This window comes from Stenella coeruleoalba (genome assembly GCF_951394435.1).
Source record: "Stenella coeruleoalba genome assembly, chromosome: 5".
Classification (NCBI taxonomy): domain Eukaryota; kingdom Metazoa; phylum Chordata; class Mammalia; order Artiodactyla; family Delphinidae; genus Stenella; species Stenella coeruleoalba.
In genome coordinates this window covers 49,046,125-49,066,169 of record NC_137150.1, presented here as the reverse complement: position 1 = coordinate 49,066,169, position 20,045 = coordinate 49,046,125, and the positions used below count along the sequence as shown (strand labels likewise).

Genomic DNA, 20,045 nt, shown 5'->3' with positions numbered 1-20,045 from the left:
ATTTTAATTTTTCTTTACTTAGAACAACATTAAATAGCAAAAAAAAAAAAAAAAAAAAAAAATCCACCATGACAACTCAAGAGAGAGACCACAAAAAAAAGGAAAAAGCTTTATGTTTTAAGTATTTTTAACCACACTTTTTCCCTGCTTTTTGTAAAAGGAGCTACATATTTCCATTTTATCCTGGGCACTGCAGATTATGTAGCCAATCTTGATAAAGACCATACTTCCCAGCCTCTCTTGCAGCTACATGTGGCCGTGTGACTTACTGCAAGCAGATTCCTGCAGCAGCTTCAGGGAACTATCTTAGGAGATGGTGGGCATGAGCCTTTGGCCCTTCTCTTTGATCCTTTCTCCAGTGGCAATGTAGATGCTGCCATCTTGCACCATGAGTTCAAGAGTCACCCCCTGGGGCTAGCAAAGCGGTGAGTTGGAAGGAGCCAGGGTTCCTGAGGGCTTTGTGAAGAAGAACCATCTAATAGGCCAAGACTGTGAATTGCTCAACTTTTACCGTGTGTAGAATGGATTTCATGAAATGACTTGGTAATAGTGTGTGCCTGTATTAGTCACTCGGTGAATGCCTAGATTTTTATTCTTATTGTTTGTTTTCTAGTCAGCTAAAAAAAGAAATATCATTCTTCATATTTTTCTTGGGAACAGTTTAGCACCCTTGGATCATCTACAATCCCCAGCAAGGGGTCACTGCTTCAAGTTTCCACTTTGCTCACTATACCTGGCCGAGCCTTCTACGACAAGTCAGTGGCAGCTGACTTCACTGTTCTTGTTGCACCTATCGTAATAAAAGCTGAGCTCTGGCACCTGGAGAGGAAGTTCTTATATCATTCAAACAAGAAAAGACTGACACCTTCAACTAAATTCCACCCCTAAAAAACAGCATGCTCCTCTGTGGAAGGTCTCAGCAGGACACGGCGCAGAAACCTGGAGAAGGCCTTCTCTGCCCATTCCTCAGTCTTCTGTGCGTAATTAAATCAACAGAGTTTGGGAATTGGCTGACTTTCAACACCCATAAAAAAGGTGCAAAGTTGGGAGAAGATCTAGTCAATATGCCTTTATATATCAAATATTCTGTAAACTCTTATCTTTAATCTGTGCACTAATGTGCTTCTGCTGGTATTTTATTTTCTCCTCTCAGTCAGGAGAGGAGTAAATTTCCTCAGTAAATTTCCAAAGTAGATCAAAGTAACTCAGTAAATTTCCAAAGTAGATCAAAGATGGCAATGATAAGAAGCCAATGGCATCATGACATTCCTGACTACACCACTAGGTTGTGAGTTAACTGAGGGCTGGGATTGACTTTGAGATTCTTTTTCATATCTGGTGGCTAATGCATGGCTGGCACATAACAAGTACTCATCAAATGTTTGCTTAATTAATTAACAAATGAATCAATTAATGAATAAATAAATACTTTTAACAGATGCTCTTAAAATCCATTTTAGAATGACTAAAGTTCTAAGAGCTTGTGACTTGTCTTTTTCTAGTGTTCAAATTTTCTTTAATGAGTGTATACGACTCCAGGTGTGAGTCTAGACCAAAAGCATCAGCATCCCCTGAGAGCTGGTTAGAGATGCAGAGTCCCAGGCCCCACCCCAGACCTGCTGAATCAGAAGCTGCATTTTAACCAGACCCCTAGGTGATAGGTATGAACACCACAGTTTGAAAAGCAAAGTTGAACGTAACTTGACATAACGTTTTAATTAAAGAAAGCCCGAGACTGTGACAACTAGGTGCTCTTTGCCATTTGGAAGGTAATTTTGCTATAAAGCAGAAGCAATTCTTACCTTCCACAATCCTCTAGAAATGGCTTACGGTTTCCATGTTTTTCATTTCAACAATGTGGCATGGAGCAGTGACAAGTCCCTCCATCTCCACACCCTCCCCCAGCCCCAGGGCCACAAAGCCTGAGCTCTGAGATTCTGCGTGAGGTAAAGAAATATAGATTCCTCAAGAGCTGCTATTCAAGCCATAAGCAGCATGTGCCAATGTTCCACCCACAATTCTCGTTTAGTCTCCTTTAAGCTGCACATCTGGCTGTCACACACTCTTTTGTGGGGACATCTCAATGGCAGCACTGATGCTGCCTTTGCCCAAAGCCAGCCCTACAGTGGCCTCCCTGTCCTCCCAGCATGTGATGTCATGAGCATGAATGTCCTGCCAAACATTTAAGATGTTGCAGTTCACATTGTGTACATTGTATAGAGAAACACTGAAACGCAGATTTGAAATTAAACAAAAACAAAACTACAGGGCAAGATACAACCAAACCTTGTTCTATTGTTATCCCTAACCACCAGTTCAGCACAAATATGTAACTTGTATTCTTAAAGTAGACAATCTTCTCTCTCTCTCTCTCTCTCTTTTCTTTTTTTTTCTGTCATTGTAACTAGCATCTGTAGATTCAGAGATTTCCTTGAAACATTCTTTCTCTAATGTGGTTTCTATCAAATTCTTGGAAAGCTTGAGCAGAACTGGTTCATTTCAAACCAAAGGTCCCCTGCATGTGGTCCCTTCAGAACAGGCCAAAGAGTTGGAGGGAAGCTGCATATAACTGTTAGAGTAATCTTGCCTCCAAGGACCATCTAAGAGGGATGAAGGATGGGATTAGCTGCACTACAAAAAGGCATGAGGAACAGGTCCTTCCCTTCACTGTTAACAAAGTGTGGCGTGGGAACCACCTCTTCAGAATCACTGGGGATGTACAATAAAAATGCAGCTTCTTGGGAAACAACCCATATCTATTGAGTCGGTGTCCAAGGTGAGTGCAATTTACCTGACCTCCTGTAGTGATCCTTATCTTGGAGAACAAGGGCTTTAGAGCTAGACTTAATCCAATTTCAGTGCTCTACAGGGGCGATCTGACCTTGACAAATAACCTAAACTCTCTACATGTTCTTTTCCTCATCTATACAACAGGGAAGGATTGAGTGTGTGAAGTTCCTGGCACAAACAGGTCTCAGGAGCAGGACTCCCCTTTTCCCTGTTATTCAGGTAGAGCTCTTTGGGTCTGCCTTTTTACCTGTGAACAGGGGTCACTGTCTTCCCCTGAGTGACAATTACTATATGTGCCAGGTTCTAACAGAGCTCTAACGAAGGCAGCTAAAATCATCAAGACTGAATCCCCTTTTGTTGCTAAGGGAGAACTGCTGTTCTCTAGCTGTGCTGTCCAATCCAATAGCCATTAGCCATAATTAGCACTTGCAGTATGGCCGGGACAAATGGAGAGGTGCTGTAAGTGTAAAAGCCACACTGGAATCCAAGACTTAATACAAAAAGAAGAGCATAAGATATCCCATTAATAACTGATTACAGGGAATCCCCTGGTGGTCCAGTAGTTAGGACTCCGTGCTCTCACACTGCCGAGGGCCCGGGTTCAATCCCTTATCGGGGAACTAAGATCCCACCAGCCGTGTGGCACAGCCACAGATAATAATAATAATAATGGATTACATAATGAAATGATAATATTTTTGAGGCATTGGATTAAAATAGAATATATTAAAATTAATTTTGCTTGTTTACTTTTAGCTTTTTAATGTGGCCCCTAGAAAATTTTAAATTACACACGTGGCTCATATTACATTTCTACTGGACAGTGTTGTTCTGGAGGAACAGCTATACCCCCCCTCCCTCCCTCACACTGATAATAAAACCCAACACCGGAGTTATGACCTACAATATGGGATTCCCTAACTAGGCGGGCAACGATCACCTTGGAGAGACTGGGGTATCTCTTCTCCTGCTGTAGGGAAAAGTGGGGCTCCTGAAGCATACCCCCTCACGAGAGAAAGCAGCAGCAGTCTCAGGGAGGGGTGTGGGTCAGTGAGCGCATGCACCCAGAAGAGGACACTTCTGATTCAAGCCGGTGGTTGTGACGAGGGGGAAAAGGGCCTTCCTTGTCCACGCCCCCTGAGAGCATCCTGCTCTATCCACGTTCCCAATCATTACTCCCTGGCAAGTTTTCATGAGGTAGGGAGCGTCCTCCAATACAATCACACCACTTGTGTCCTTACGAGACTGTATCATAGGGCTTCCCTGGTGGTGCAGTGGTTGAGAGTCCGCCTGCCGATGCAGGGGACACGGGTTCGTGCCCCAGTCCGGGAAGATCCCACATGCCGCGGAGCGGCTGGGCCCGTGAGCCATGGCCTCTGAGCCTGGCCCGTGAGCCATGGCCTCTGAGCCATGGCCTCTGAGTCTGGAGCCTGTGCTCCGCAACGGGAGAGGCCACAACAGTGAGAAGCCCGCGTACCGCAAAAAAAAAAAAAGACTGTATCATAACTAAGCAAATATTTTGGTCAGCAAGAAGATAATCTTTTCTCCATAGGTAATTTAGAAATAGTTTCCACCAGGTTATAATCTGATGTACACAGATCTCTACAAAAATGAATAGCCCAAGTGGATATTTCCAAAGAGGAAATGTTTGCCAATCATTATACTATCAGCTAATGAAATTAGTATTTTTGGAAAAATACGGCCAAAATAGACTGCAATCTGTTTTTTTAGAGCAGACTTGTAACTTGACAGAGTTTCTGGTATAGAAAACACACATAAATCAATTCAATGTATTTGTCTTTGTTCGAAATTACCAAATATATACATTCATATGTTTGAATGAAATACATTTAGATATTATGACCTAGAGATCCAATAAAATGGGATTGTTTTATAGTTCCCTTTATACCTAGCCTATTCCTTTACTAAGCACTCAACGTAGATAAAGGAGTTTAACTGTGTGATACTTGGCACTTGATATCTGATGGCTGCCTATTTATATATGACTTAAAGAAGCCATAACATCCCCACTTAAGAGACCTAGAGATCATCTAGGTTACATTTTTACTACCACACATTACCACCACGATACAGTGAATAAAATATAACTTTTCAATTATTCATGGCAGTGCAGAATGACTGGTTCTTGAATCCCTGACCAGGTTCCCTATAAACTACTAGCAGAGATGAATGAAAAATTTTTCAATTGATGGATGAATACCTCTGGATACAACAGAATATTAAAGGCCAGTTTTGCAGACAGTCCGTTATTTTATTGCACAGATTTCATTTAAAGAATAAAATGCACCATCAATGTTTGGAGAGTTTGGGGTCCAGATACTGATACACCATCAGTATTTGCACCCATAAAGCCAAATTCAACAGTACAATTTATGTTAAACAATATTGCTTCAAGGCAGCTAACAGAATGAAAATAGAGAGAAATGGGGAAAAGCTTCTAAAATGTGTTAAATGGAAGCACATGCAGGTGTAGGATTCAAAACTACATCATACAAACCTGGAAATCAAAAACGTTTTGTGGAATGTCAGTTCGAGTTATACTCACTTGTACTGTTATTTATGGTATCATTAAAGTCTACCTGGTTCATTTCCTTCATACTGATGAATTGAGAATTTCAGGAAAACCATGGTTATAAAAATGAGCAATCTTGAAAAAGTATGTACAGATAAATGTAAAATCACAAACTAAAAAATATCTCCACCCCTTGCCCTCAACTTACAAAAGGGAAACTTTCCCATGGAGGGAAAGTGCCACAATTCCCCTCCCTTCCCCACCCCGTGTTCCCAATTCTATCTTTTTCTATTGGTTATAACTAAGTGACCTTGGAGCTGAGAGAGGAGGGAGGGAACAGAGAGGCATGTTTATGAGGCTCCCATTGTCATCTGTAACAGTTTGAAAGTGTCTTTTATTTCTCTCCCCACACCCAACTCAGCAATGTTTGCAAGATATTTAAAAGTTAAAGAGAGGGGGAAATTTTTTTTCCCATATATATGTGTGTGTGTGTGTGTGTGTGTGTGTGTGTGTGTGTGTGTGTGTGTGTGTGTATATATATATATATATATATATATATATATGACAAAGGAATGCCCAGAAAAGAGCTAATAGTGGGCAAAACCATGGAAAAAATGTGTGGCATCTGAGCTAAAGATTTCTCTTAAGGCAACAAAAGGAGAGGAGGTGTTAAGACTACAAAATGCCAGACAGGATGCTTTTCTAGACCGTTGGCTTTGGAGCCTGGCAGAGGAGTGGGCTTCCCACCCCCTCACTGTGGCAAGCAAACCTAGGGCCATGGGCCCAGCATCTATAGCACCTCCATGGGCAGGCTGGTAGCTCTCTTATACATGGGCGCTCTTGGCATGAGTGGGGGAACTGGAGCCCGAAGAGTAGTAGAAACGGTTTTCACCAAACGACTGGGCATCTCCGGCGCAGCAGATGATGACACAGCCACCCACAAGGCACAGCACAGCACCGATCCAGCCCGCGTACAGGGAGTAGCCAAAGCTCACGATGGTGGTCTCACGGTGGGCGCACACAGGAAACCAGATGGTGGCGACCATGGCACAGAGAGCTGGGGAGACATGGAGAGGGCTGTGACTGGGCATCCCCATCACACACCAGCAGCGGGCAGGCTCCCCTTCACTCCACATACACACCCCCCTGGCTTCCAACCAACTCCAAAAACTCAATACACTCAGCTCTGTTCCCGCAGGGGCAATCAGAACTTAAAGGTTTGAATCTATGGAATAAGCTGATCAAAAGCTTGTACCAAACTGCTAGGTCCTAATTTTTTCAACAGGTGGTGGAGACAAAAGAACTCTGATGTAAAAACCTAGAAATAAATCATTTAAGTCCAAAAAATATGTATTTGTATTTATTTATATATCTTGACTTTATATACCTATAATTATAATTCTACTCTTACACTTACCTAATTGCATTATAATTATCTCTTTATATGTCTACTTCCCATTCCAAGTTCTGAGTTCCTTGAAGGCAGGGCCCATGTCTTACGTTTGTAAAGTCAGAGTTTAGCTCAGTACAAAGCACAGAGTATGTGCTCAGTGTATACCAGTTGAATGACTGGATGACCTGAGCTATTCAAAAATGAGAAACAAGACAGTGCCCACTCCAATTTCCACTCTATTCTTTCAGTTTGGTCAATTCATAGTACAAAGACCAGAAGAAGCTATGAAAATTCTCTTGCTGTGGTGAATACTGCCAGACCTCGGTGGAGTATCGGCTAAGAGTCTGAGTTTGTATTGTGCTGTTTCACAGTCACAAAATCTCCATACACACATGAACACTTCTCAGAGTAAAAGAAGCTACCCATTCAAGGGTTGTGACCCATCACAACAAATGTCATCACCATAAGAAATAGCCTCTACATCATTTAGTGCTTCCCCTCCTCCCAAGCAAAGTAACAAAACAGGGCAGGCAGGAGCCTATAAAGACTTGAAAAAACATTTTAAACCTCTACACTAGCAAGTCAAATAGGGTAGCTACAAGCTACATGGGCTATTGAACATTTCTTATGAGGGTAGTGAGACTGAAAACCAAATTTTGAATTTTAATTAGTTTAAATTTAAATGAACACGTGTAGCTAGTGGCTAATGTACTACATAACAATGCTCTAGGCAAAGTAACTCCATTCTTCTTTTGGTATCATCTGATCTCTCACAACTACAGCAGGACAGAAATTTTAGTTAAAGATGTAGGTTGGGATGGCCCATGAAAGTTGACAGACCAAAAAGTAATAATAATAATAATGTTTCTAATTGTTAGTCATAAAACCTTTGATACGTTCACGGCAGGGCATTGCACTGTTTGCTACAAGGGGTACCCTTGTCACTTTCAACTCAGCAAGCTTTTTTCTGCTCATACAGAGTAATTTTCTAACTTACTTCTATGCCCACAGAGAAAACAATGTAATTTTTCTTTAACATAGCACTCAAATCTAACAGCCCTGTACATTAGTTCTAAACTGAAGAAAAGATTTAAGTCTTACGCATTTTGAAAGACCTTTTAGACTATCTCATTGCACTTGTGTAGATTGTAACATAAGGTTTTGTTGACAACACACTAAGCCCATCCCCACAAGATGTGTATAGATATATATAAATAGATGTGATTCCTGTCCTAAAAAAGTATAGATCCCAAGTGGAAGTCAGAAGTAAGAAAGTGAACTTGGGGGCTTTGAATTGCTCCAACTGGCTTTCTAACAGCCTAAATTCATTCCGTTAACTGTGAACTATTCATATATTTAAGCAGTTTATATATTGATAGATTATCTAAGAAGCTAAAATCTGTCCATATGTTAATAGCTTCACTTAAAGAGTAAAGCACCATCATGCCAGCTTCTGTAATAGTTTTATATGCGATACCATAAGAAGATGTATTTTCCTTCTGTGAATAGAGTATTCTCAAGAACACCAGTTGATCTGGTTGATGGAACCTTCCCTTTCCAATGCAGGGCTTTGAATACTTAAGATACAATTTTTTTCTTTCTCTTCCTCTGGCCACAGATTCCAAATCTGGCACTCTTGGAGAACTGCTTGGCTATTGTCATAGTTATACTCTCAGTGAGGCACAGAGAAAAGCCTTTTCTCTATCGTGAAAGGGGTACAACCTTTTTCTAGAGTGTTTGAGCCAGAAAGAATTGCTCTAGATTCTTCATATCAAGATACAATCCAGCTACACACCCCTAGATGCCCAAAAGGGGCATACGTTCTGATACGGGCAAAAACAGCAACCTAGCAAGGGCTTCCAAACACCCAAGCTTGATTAGAGGGAAAGGTGGGGAGGGAAAAGCCGAATTCCATAGGGAAAAAAAAAAAGATTTGATTCCCAGTTGACTTGGTTCAATCCAATTGATCTTTCCTATAAACTATTAACTGGATTCAAAACAGGTTATGGTTCAAATTAAGTTTTATGTTTTTCAATTACTTTGTATTTATATATACCACACACACACACACACACACACACACAAACAAAAGCATTCTCCACATTTCATTTAAACCTCACTTAACTTGCAGGTTGGTTTAGATTTTATAGAATAAGATTTAAAGTTTGCCTCTAATTTCACTGAATTCTTTCCCTTTTCCTAAGCAAAGGTTATCTTCACGTAGGGAAAGAATCAGGCTCGCTATTCAAAAGTAATTATCACTCTTGATTTTGAATGTTTTAGAGATTTTGTTAGATTTCATTCCTATATAATTTACCAGAAAAAGGAAAAATCATTAAAATGTCTGAACATTTAAATAATGAACTTATAGGACTGAGTGAGTGAATGGGTGGATGGATGGACAGACAGATGGAGAGATGAGAGGTAGATTCATTTCCAGTCTATTCTCCACCTCATCCACACCAAAACTGACTTCCAAAATTATAAAACTTGAATGTGACTTTAACACACTCAAAGCTACAAGCTCATGATTTACCTCATTAAAGATGTCCTTCTTTTACAGTCCATGCAAAACAAAGCAAATGAGCACCAGCAGGCTCTTTATTTCCTAGTAGATAATTGAACGCTGGGTGGAATTCCTGTGGCTCTCAAAGATGGACCACATCAAAAACCACTAGAAGATGACAGACTGCCACACAACATAAAGGGAATGAGAGGTTCACTGTGACCTTCAACTGAACTCACAACGAAGAATGTTTAAAAACTAAAAAAAGAAGTTTACTCAATTTCAGCATGGTTTGAAGGGAAAGGAGATTTACTGATTTACTAGTTTTAATCAGTAAAGTTAAAAATGCAAGTCATATCATACTCAGCTGAAAGATGTGACACATTAATAGAACTGGCAGTAATTTTTGGCTTTCTTAAAGACATAGGAGGCCTGCTAGAATTATTGCTATTTGCAGACACACACACACACATACAAAGAGTTTGTAATGATTCTCTCCATATTTGGGGAAAATAAAGAAAATGTTTTTCTTAAAAAGTCACAGTTACCCATAAGGTAAAGAACATTGAAGGAAGGTAAAGGGAATTTTCATTTCTTTTTATGTCATCAGAATTCATTTTTAAATTAAGTCTTAAAAATAGGACGGGGGAATTTTTTTTTTTTTTTTTTTTTTTTTTTGCGGTACGCGGGCCTCTCACTGTTGTGGCCTCTCCCGTTGCGGAGCACAGGCTCCGGACGCGCAGGCTCAGCGGCCATGGCTCACAGGCCCAGACGCTCCGTGGCATGTGGGATCCTCCCGGACCAGGCACGAGCCCGCGTCCCCTGCATCGGCAGGCGGACTCTCAACCACTGCGCCACCAGGGAAGCCCAGGACGGGGAATTTTAACACTTAGATTTTTCAATTTGTTCCTCCTCTTCTAACTTCAGAAGATGCAATAATTAACTGCACAAGAGGAAAAAATTCTGCCACTTGTGGGGGACTAGCAAGTGAAAATTAGGGATATCTTCATCTGAAAAAACAAAAGAAGGAGAAGGGGAGAAGAAAGCTTCACAGTGTAGATATAGATTCATCTGGACTTGGTCCTCTCACAAGCAGAATTCCTTGCTCCTCATAGAATAAAATTGTTTGCCCTTCTGGATAAATTTCAAATAATTTAATACAATCAGTTCTTTAGTTGATAGGAAATACCCTTATTAAAAGTTAGCAATGATCTTGATGTAGCCAAACACAGAAAATACTTGGGAAGGCAGTTTAAGAGCAAACATGAAATGTAAGTGTAGCTTTTCATCTATTTAGGGATTAGATGACACAGGGTAATACATGGAGTTAAATAAATGTGATGAAGTTAAATAAAATTGGTACAGGTGTGTTTGGCTTTGGAGGTAACAACTTAGAGACAGAGAGAGAAGGACAGACAGACAAAGAAGCCCAGAAAGACAGAAGAGCAGCAGACCCTGACATTTCTTCCTTCCTCCAATGAGCACCTCTGTTTTCAGGCTTCGTCACCTTCAGTACTAAGCATTGAAACAACTTTTAAATGCATCGTTTCCAGCACAAAGCAATATTTTCATTAAAATAACTTAAATTACTCTGACTTACATTAGTAATACTGGAAAAAATCTCCCTTGATCTGATATCTGAGATTTGCTTCAAAAAAATCTGGGGACTGGGAGAAAAGTAGACGTACAGAGACGAAGCAGATTGAAGGTGAGTTGATCATTATTGGGAATGAGTTTGGGTTCATTACACTAGCCTCTACTTTTGCGTATGCTTCAAATTTTCCACAACACCTTTTTTTAAAATCCCCTTCCATTTAACATTTTACAGTGCACCGAACGCCATCTTCCGCAATTGATGCTATTATCTCATATGATCTAACTAGCAATTCACTTTAGCTTTTCACAAAGAATCCGGTTAACTCAAGACAGCAAGTAATCAGATTTCTAACCAGCTGTTGGTTGGAGTCGTACGTATTTGTTGTTTCCTTATAATTTGAAACCACAAAATGTTTCGTCTTTCCTTTTTCCATTTGTCACTGTCTAAAGTTTGACTTAAGAAAACAGCCGCCAGAGGACACAGGCCTCTATGCAATGACTTTTATGAAGATCTAATGTTTACAACAATCATCAAGTCAATGGAATATCTGAGTACATTATTTTCCTGGCCTGCTTTCAGCCCTTTTTCCCCTTTATTTCTATTCCACACATCGTTATCTCTTTTTTCCTACAACCTTTTTTAAAAGCCAGCTTCGTGGTTATTTGTTAAGTTTTTAAAAAACACTGAAGTTAGAGACAGGAAAGACCCCATAAAGCAGTTAATTCCTCCAATTTTACTAATAAGGTCATTTTAAGCCACAACCATACTAAGATGCTACATCCTTTCTTCTACCCACATGAAATTTGATTTAGATTAGGAACTTTGTGTAAAGTCAATGAGTTTGAAAGAAGACTTTTTCTATTATCTCAGTACTCCGGGATTAAGGGCATCACTGTTTATTTCACACCCAAGGATTCCCAATCCCCCTAGGACATCCGATTCTCTGTGTGTGACAAGCTCAATTTTTCCCACATTTGCATATACCCTTTATTTTACGGCACTTTCATTATTAGCCTATAAGTTCCAAGTTGCAAACTTTTTTCCAATACAAATATTGGATTCCTGAGGCCATACTTTTGAAACCTTTTTTCCAATACAAATATTGGATTCCTGAGGCCATACTTTTGAAAAGGAGGAGAGAAGACGAAGGATTCCACTTAGGAAGGAAAATACATTTCCTTTCCTTCCATTCCCTACCCCATCTCCCCAAGAAACACCCAAATCAAGGACTTTGTAACTTACAGTGAGATGAGAAGTAGACTGAATCAGAACTAAGCTTGAGCATTTTCAGTTGGGTAGCTTATCATGACTTTTCATAATGGAATAAGTCCAAAACTCAAACTATTGATCCCTACACTCTGGTTTTTACAAAGTAAGCAAAGAAAATATTTCCATTAGACCAGGATGTGACCTGGTGTTTCCAGGAACAGCTCGTCATCTCTCCTTACCAGTTTCACGTGTGGAGATGACCCTGCAGAAATTAGATGTGATGGAAGGAATACCCAGTTACCTTCTAGGTTAGCTCTCTATTTCCTCTAAACAACAACATCTATAAGGTAGCAACCAGTTGTTGAGCACCTACTGGGCGCCAGACACCATGAACGTTAAATAACTTGCATACATCATTTCACTATTCTTACCAACCTCAGAAGTAGGCAGTATTGTCCCCATTTTATATAAAGCCTCAGAGACATTAAGTAACTGGCCCCATTCACACAGCTAGAAAGCGGTAGGTCCAAGATTTAGTACAGTTGGTCTGACTCCACATGATAGGATGAAGCATCTCAGGGCATAGATACCTCCTGCCTCAGCGGGGGTTCTTGAAAAGCCATAGGTTAGAATTAGATTTGCCTCTGCTCCATCCTGGATCTGAGGCGCCCACTGCGCCTTGAACTACTCATCTAGCTTAAGAAGTCGGCAGTTTCGGGCTCCCATTCCTTCCCCCACAGCAGGAACCAAATCCTCACAACACTGAACTCAGACTCCTGAGAAGATAAGCTGTTGTACCACAGACATAATTTATTTTAAGCTTTCTGAAAAATAAAGGTTTTCAGAGTCAGGAAGAACTGATTTTCATTAAAAGTGCTTACAGTTTTCATCCCAAGATTAGCTTTGACACTGTTTCCGGTTCCCAGGCTCCCACACCCCAGTGTGCCTGGCCCCCGTTGGAAGGGGACCACACCTCAACTGGAGCACCTCTGGTGACCCCTAGGACAGAAGCCCATCCTGAGCCACACAAAGGGAGGCTTCACTCTCTCTTGTTCCTCCCACCCACTGCCCAGCAGGGGAAACAAGGCAGGGGAAACAAGGCACACGGGCTCCCTGCCGAGAAGACCTAGGGGAGGCCAGCAGGTGCCACACTTGAGACAATGAGCTTTACATTTCCAGATCTAGCAAGCAAGGGAGCTTGTTCCAGTCTAAACAACATCCAACCCAAAGGCAAGCCGCGACCCACTGAGAAACAAATCCGGACAGGAGCCATCAAAGAGGACGCAAGTACCACTGGAGATGCAAGGCTACAAGAGGGCAAGGGGCAGCCTCCCTGGGGGAAGGGGTGTCAGATCACTCAATGCCCCGTCCATCGTCTCCCTCTGGGCAGCAAACAAAGACTGAGGAGCTCACACCCATACCTGCCCACCACTCTCACTCTCCTCTCTATGATTCTGTCTGCATCCACCAACCCACTTGAAAAAGATGAAGAAAAACAGTATTTAATTCGTCTAGGAAGTTTCAAACGACGGGTTGTTATTTTTTTAATAATCATTATATTCAACTGGACAATTAAGTTGTTTTCAGGGGTTTTTTAAATACCAATTTGTCTCTGTGACTTTGCTTTTATATCTTTATTTTCTACAGGTTTGGGTTTGGGGTTTCTCATGTATTCTCTTACTTGTGGATATTCTGTGACTCTCATATGGAAGGCTAGGATTTCTAAAGATGAACACTCAACACAACGGACCCATCCTTTGGTTTTGGGATCCTCAGAGCTAACGAGAAAGCCTTCTGGGGCTTCTGTAAGAATGTGAGGAAAGTTACAAACAACCGCAAATATCTGGGATGAGAAGGGTTTCACCTGGATGCTGCAAACCAGTTTAATTGTAGAGCTTTTGTCAACCTACTGGAAAGGGAGTTCAGATGCAAAGATCTGGCCATCGAAAAGCACTACAAGGAAGGACCCTGTGAGTTGACTGAAGCACATGATGCTGATTTTGTGTTCCGTGGGGCACTCCCACACAAATTCTTTGTGGCGGGAACCAAAATGGCCACGCCCAAATTCTTCTCTGGAAATTACAGAGGTTTTCTGGTCTTTTCACTCCTATTAACACACACACACGCACACACACACACACACACACACACACACATACGCACATGCACATGCACACGCGAGCCCCTCCTCTGAATTCTCCATGGTTTCACAAGCCTCTAAAAACCTCCAACCCTTTGCAATCAAGGGAAACCTCACCCCTATGCCTCATGGCTCCTCACCTCACCAGTGTCACTGTGGGTGACCATCACTAAGTGGCACTGATCCACACAGAACCCTGGCTCCTTACCTTTCCCCCTCAAACACATGGTCTGATACCAGTTTGGGGATGGAAATGTCCTGTCCCAGGAGAACATGATTTATATCTAACTCATATGCAAACCAATGTCTCCTCACAATGTCTCGGGACACTTGGCAATAAGAGCTGCTGTTCTTAAAATGCATGTCAGAGAGTAGAGCTAGAAGGACCCTCCCTAGGCTGTTAAATCAAGACCCCCGTGTGCAGGTGTAATCAGGAACACCGAACAAGCACATGGCATGTCCTTGGCCTGAGCTGCCCCTCTCTCCAATCCATGACCTAATCACCTTCTATCCAGCTCTCAAAATTCATCGCCAGCGTCCTCTGCTCTGGAAAACTCCTCCAGTCTGGATCAGGTGCCTTCCTATGTGTGTGCACAGCCTGTGTACCTTTTTTAGATGAGCAAGTATACCAAGTACATCAAGATGTCCAAGTACACTCAAAGCACAGACTACCTTCTTTTCTCCAGTATCCCCAGTGCCTACCATACTGCCCAGCACTCAGCGGGTGCTCAGTGAATGCTTGCTGAATGAAAGATGGAATCATCACCTGGTCATCTACCACCCTCAGCATCTTACTTTTATCTTGCCCTCCTCTTTCTCTGGTCTTTCTTTATATGTTAACTGAAGTTCTCAATCCTGGTTGCACTCAAGAGTCACCTGGGAAGCTTTCAAAAAATATCTTTGCCTGGTCTAATGCCCAGAAATTCTGACTCAATGGACCTGCAGTGGGACCTGGACACAGGTGCTTCCAAAAAGGGATTTTTATCATGAGGCCTGAGTGGAGAGCTTTCCTGTAACTCTCTTCTGCCTTCTGTTCTCTCTCTTAGGCACACCCTCAAAATCCTTTTTGTTTGTTTTCTTTAACTTTTTTTTTTCCTTGGCAGCGCCGAACGGCCTGTGGGATCTCAGTTCCCGGACCAGGGATCGAACCTGCACCCGCTGCAGTGGACGTGCAGAGCCCTAACCACTGGAAAGCCAGGGAAGTCCCTTAACTTACTTTTATGTTCAGTGATTCCCACAGACATTACTTATCCCTCTGCATCAACCGCCCAAGAAACATAAAGGGATACACATTGTGGGGGGCTCTTCCCCCAGTGGATTCACATGCCTTCCTTGCACACGTCTCTTGAACTCGATGAAGCAGCAGCAAGACCCGAGATTCTTCAGGTTCGCTGGGAGTTGGGGTGCTCTACAGAAAGCTGTCTTACCCACAAGAATGAGCATAACGCCAGCCAGCTGGGCCCGCCTGTACTTGGCCACGCCAGGCTCATGGCCCGTTCGGATGCAGGGGAGAACGGTCAGCAGCAGGAGAATGGCCGGCAGACCCAGGACTGAGGCAGCGATCATCAGGGCTCGGCAAGCCTGCACGTAGCCTGGGAACAAGAGTGCAGACAGGGTGGGTTAGGCCATGGGTCCCCGTGGATCCTCAATCCTGCCTCACGGGAATCCAGCACCATCTACCTCTCCCTCCCTCTTGTCCCACTCCAGGACTTATAATATGTTAAATATTGTCCAAGATCACTTTGCATGTTCAATTTTTAACGTGACTCAGTGACAAAAAAAAAGGAAGGTTGGGGGCTGGAGAGACTGAATGGGGATCCCTGGTTTAGACCACTCATCCAAGCTTCCGAGATGAAGAGGCCAAGAGTACAATTACACTGTTACATCACCTTGTGAAAAATTCAGATTAAAATTCAAATCTTTGAAGAATTCTTCTGTGATGGTCTGTGTTGATCCCAGCCTGCTGTTGATATGTTCTACCTGTGTGACCTTGGGCAAGTGTCTTGACACTTTCCTCACCTACAGAGTAAAAATAATAATAGTACCTACATCTCTCCAATGGAACTCAACTAAGATTAAATTCGTTAATTCATGAAGTGCTCAGAACAGTGCCTAGCGTATGCTAAGTACTGCAAAAAGGGTCAGCTATTATTACTGGTATTCCTAATTTTACTCTGTGTCAAGGCAGTACTTTTATCTCCAGGTGTACTAGGTGATTTTGTCCCTTAATCATGTGCTTTTAATTCACATTGTATATAAACAGTATGTGGCCCTAACTAGACTAAACTAAGACTCAGGCTTCCTCTCTTGATATCTCCCCAGATACTGCTTGCTCATGAATCCTGTCCCCTATAGATGGTCAGGCTCCATCTCCTGCCTCCCCGACTGTGCCCTGGGCATGCTTCCACAATGGTCCATTTTCCATAAAGGCATCTCTCCAGCCCCATGGATTCCTAGAAGACAGACACCTGCCTTGGTCTTCATGGAGTTAACACAGTGCCCACAACAGATGATGTAAACATACAATTATGAATGAAGGAATTAACGAGTTGAATAATAAGAGTGGAGCAAAGCTACCTGAACTTTATACTGTCAAATAAAATGCCAGGTAGCTACTTTATTAAGAAACAGATGATAATATGTGCAATATTTATGTAAAATAAATCTGACAAGATGCTGGGAGAATATGACACACTTAAATGTATCGTTTCTCACTAAAACACTCTCCCTCCTTCAAAAAAGGGGGTCGGGGAGTTGTAACTCTCCCTCTTGACTCAGAGGAAAGTAGAGCTAATGACCTGGGGGAAGCAGAGTTAATGGCAAACCCAAAAACAAGCCCCAGCTTCTGCCTCCTGTGGCAGGACCCTCACACCAAATGTGGCCAGCCTACCCGTGCACCAAGACCCGACTGCAAGATTGCCTCTTAGCAAGTTGTGTTTTGCGAGAATTCAGACTCCACAAGGGCACGCTCCCAACAATTGCCCAACTCAGTTTCTTCTGAATTAAGGGTAATAAATCAATCAAGTATCTGTTGACTTGAAGACCCCCAGATAGGAGCCACAGGAGGTCTGAGGCAAGACCTCTGACCTCAGCCCTAAGCCCCTGCGACTGGTCAGAGAACCAGGGCTGACATAAAGGAGAGTCAGCTAGCCACCCGGATTCTGAAATTCATGGCACGGTCTGTGAACATGCTAGGTGTCAAGGCCACATTTGAGAATCTAAAGATGGAGACTGAGATCTGTCCCCGTCCCCACCTACAGTGTGAGGGAGGGGACCGCAGGAAGGATTAGGCCCTCCCTAAAGTGTACTCCGTCTGTAGGATGGTCTATGTTCTCTAAAAATAAACCACTTGTCACCGAATGCTCAGCAAATTTAATTTCAGGAGGAAGGAAGCAGAGAGTAATTTTATGCTTCAAGTCAGATTCTTAAAAATACCATGCCCGGCTTTTAATAAAAAATATAGCTACCATTTACGGAGCCTCTACTCCATCTAAGGAGGCTTACGTTTGTCATCTCATTTAATCCCCAAAACAACTCTGAAAGATAGGGGGTTGGTTTCATTTTAATTTTTAAAAGAAGATGACCGGGGTTCATAGAGGTTAGGAACTTGTCGCAAAGCACTCGGATTGTAAGCACTGCATCCCAGAGTCTGATCCAGGTCGACCAACGGCAGCTTTAACTGGAGGTGGGTCCACATCTGGGTTCCCCAGACCTCTGTCATTCTGAAAGTCCAAAATGGAGGGCAGGACCGGCACACACTGTGCGTACCTGCTGTGTGTCAGGGGCAGTGCCAGGTGCAGGGGAAGATGCAAAGAGGGTAGGATGCTATCTATATCTCTGAGGAATTTAAAATGTGCTAGGAGAACTTGACTCACAAACAAGGAACAGAAAAGTCAAAACGTGCACTGACGGGGATAGGGGTCAAATACCAGGGTGGCAAGGAGGAAGGGCGATAGATTCCGACTACAAGGACCTGGAAATAGGAAGCACTTGAGGTGAGGCTTAAAGAGGGACAGTCTTCGGGAGAGAAAAGCTCATCCAGGAGAAGGCCAAAGCCAAAGTCTCCCAGACTGGCGGCCTCGGGGGCCAGTTACTCCGGCCTACCGCCCAGTTACTCCACTTGTTAAGGAAACCGGGATAGGCCTTTAAAGGCGCACCATCCTCAAAGGCTAGCGAGACAGTCGTGCTTAGGCCTGGGCCGGGATAAGCCAAGATTCCGAGCAGAAAACCTGAAGGGGCTCCGAAGACCTTGTCAATCATCCAACTGGCTCGAGGTTTAAATCTGAATTGAAACTTGCCCAGAATTTTTCAACAGGGCAGCAAGTTAAGATTCAGCACCGGCTGGCATCGGGGAAGGTGGAAACTAGGCAACTCTTCCCTCCCCTCCCCACTCTGAGGCACAGCCGTAGGGGAGGGGGCGACCCGCGGAGTTGCTTCTTTTCCCAAGGTGAGTGGGCCCTCCCAGGGGCGCCCGTTCTTCCCTCTCTGACCCCAGGGTGCGGAGACTGGGAGGGGAATCTCGGCAGGCCCGAGGACCGACGCCCTTCACTGCGGGGGCAAGGGGTAGGGGAAATGGGACAGGCCCCGGGGCCTGTGGGAACCGACTGGGCGCAGGTAGGAGGGCCCTAACTTGGCCAGGACACCTCGGCCGTCCCACAAGGACTGGGAAACTCAGCCTGCGCCTGTTCGGATAGCTGGAATGCTTTTGTTTCTCTCTTTCCTCCTCCAGCCTCTGCGGGTGGATTCTAACAGGGAAAGCGGGGCGCCTGAAGGAGGAGGCCAGGGGATGAAGTACTTCTGATCCACCCACAGTGGGAGCACGCGGCAGGTGAGGCTACGGTAATTAATATGTAGGGAGTTCCAACTATGTGTCTATGTCTCAGTTCATTACCTTCTCAGGGTGACTCGGCCAGTGGCCACCACTGTCATCCCAAATTCCAGATAAGAAAACTGAGGCTGAGAGAGGTTAAGTTCAGGGCTACCTAATTCCTCCTCAACAAAGTAGGACTGAAGGTGTCAAAAGATGCCCCAAAGTCTTCAAGCCCCCAGACGATTCTGTGAACGCTGCCTAATGCTCCCCTCCCCCGTCTGCCCGGAAGGAAAGGGTTTATTTAGGACAGCCACTTGCAAGGCAGGGTCCTTACCCGGCAGGATGAGGATGTCCACCAGGGGCTTGCAGTGGTACAGCCCCGTGGCCAGGACGCAGTCGGCCCACAGCCCCTTGGAGCCCAGCTCGTCCAGCTTGCGGCAGGTGGGGATAGTGTAGCCGCAGGTCACCACCCAGTCATTGGTGGACGTGGTGACGATGATGCCGATCCAACCCACGAAGCTCGTGACGAAACCCACTATCTGCAGGAATGTGGCCACCATCGTGGCCGCCCTGGAGTCCCTGCGCCTCTCCCCTCACTAGCTGCGCCCGGGCTCGACGGCGCCTGACCCGGCCCTCCTTCTCCCGCGCTGGCAAGCCGTTGGCCTGCGACGGCGAGATGCGGGATGCTGGAGGAGGCGGGAAGCCACGAGACGCAGCGAGCCCAGCTGCACGACGGGCGCGCGGCGAGGACAGCAGCGCGGCTGGGCAGCGCGCCCCCGCCCCCCTCTTTAAACCCCGCAGACCCGGCCGGCGAGCTCCAATCCGCGACGGCCCCGGGTCCAGCAGACCAATCGCCGGGCGGGGTCAGGAGTGGGATGTGGAGGGAAGCAGAGTTAGGGAGGGGGTGATCCCGCCGCCCCGCCGGCGAGCGTCGCACGGTTAGTGTTGGAAATAATAAAATTTCGAAAGAAAATAATTCGATCCAGGTCCAAGTAATGGACAGTGACAAGAGGGCCTGCGTCAGGCGCGAGTTCTATTTTGCTGCGAATTCTTTCTCTTCTTGCTGC

At 44.1% G+C, this 20,045-nt stretch overlaps 1 protein-coding gene across 1 annotated transcript; it reads right to left on the bottom strand.

The window, feature by feature from the left end:
- Positions 1-5,797: 5,797 nt before the first annotated feature.
- Positions 5,798-19,728, bottom strand: CLDN11 (claudin 11). The gene is made up of 3 exons (XM_079923149.1): positions 19,313-19,728; positions 15,596-15,760; positions 5,798-6,380 (listed from the first exon to the last, which is right to left on the bottom strand). Exons 1-3 carry the CDS (start codon positions 19,536-19,538, stop codon positions 6,148-6,150), a joined length of 624 nt encoding a protein of 207 aa, XP_079779275.1. The 5' UTR covers positions 19,539-19,728; the 3' UTR covers positions 5,798-6,147.
- Positions 19,729-20,045: the final 317 nt, after the last annotated feature.

Excerpts from the sequence above, each read along its gene's own strand:
- CLDN11 (XM_079923149.1), bottom strand. The coding sequence starts at position 19,538 with ATGGTGGCCACATTCCTGCAGATAGTGGGTTTCGTCACGAGCTTCGTG. Across the intron at positions 15,761-19,312 it reads GGACATCCTCATCCTGCCGG|GCTACGTGCAGGCTTGCCGA; the intron begins GTAAGGACCCTG and ends TCTTGTTCCCAG. Across the intron at positions 6,381-15,595 it reads CGTTATGCTCATTCTTGTGG|CTCTCTGTGCCATGGTCGCC; the intron begins GTAAGACAGCTT and ends ATGTCTCCCCAG.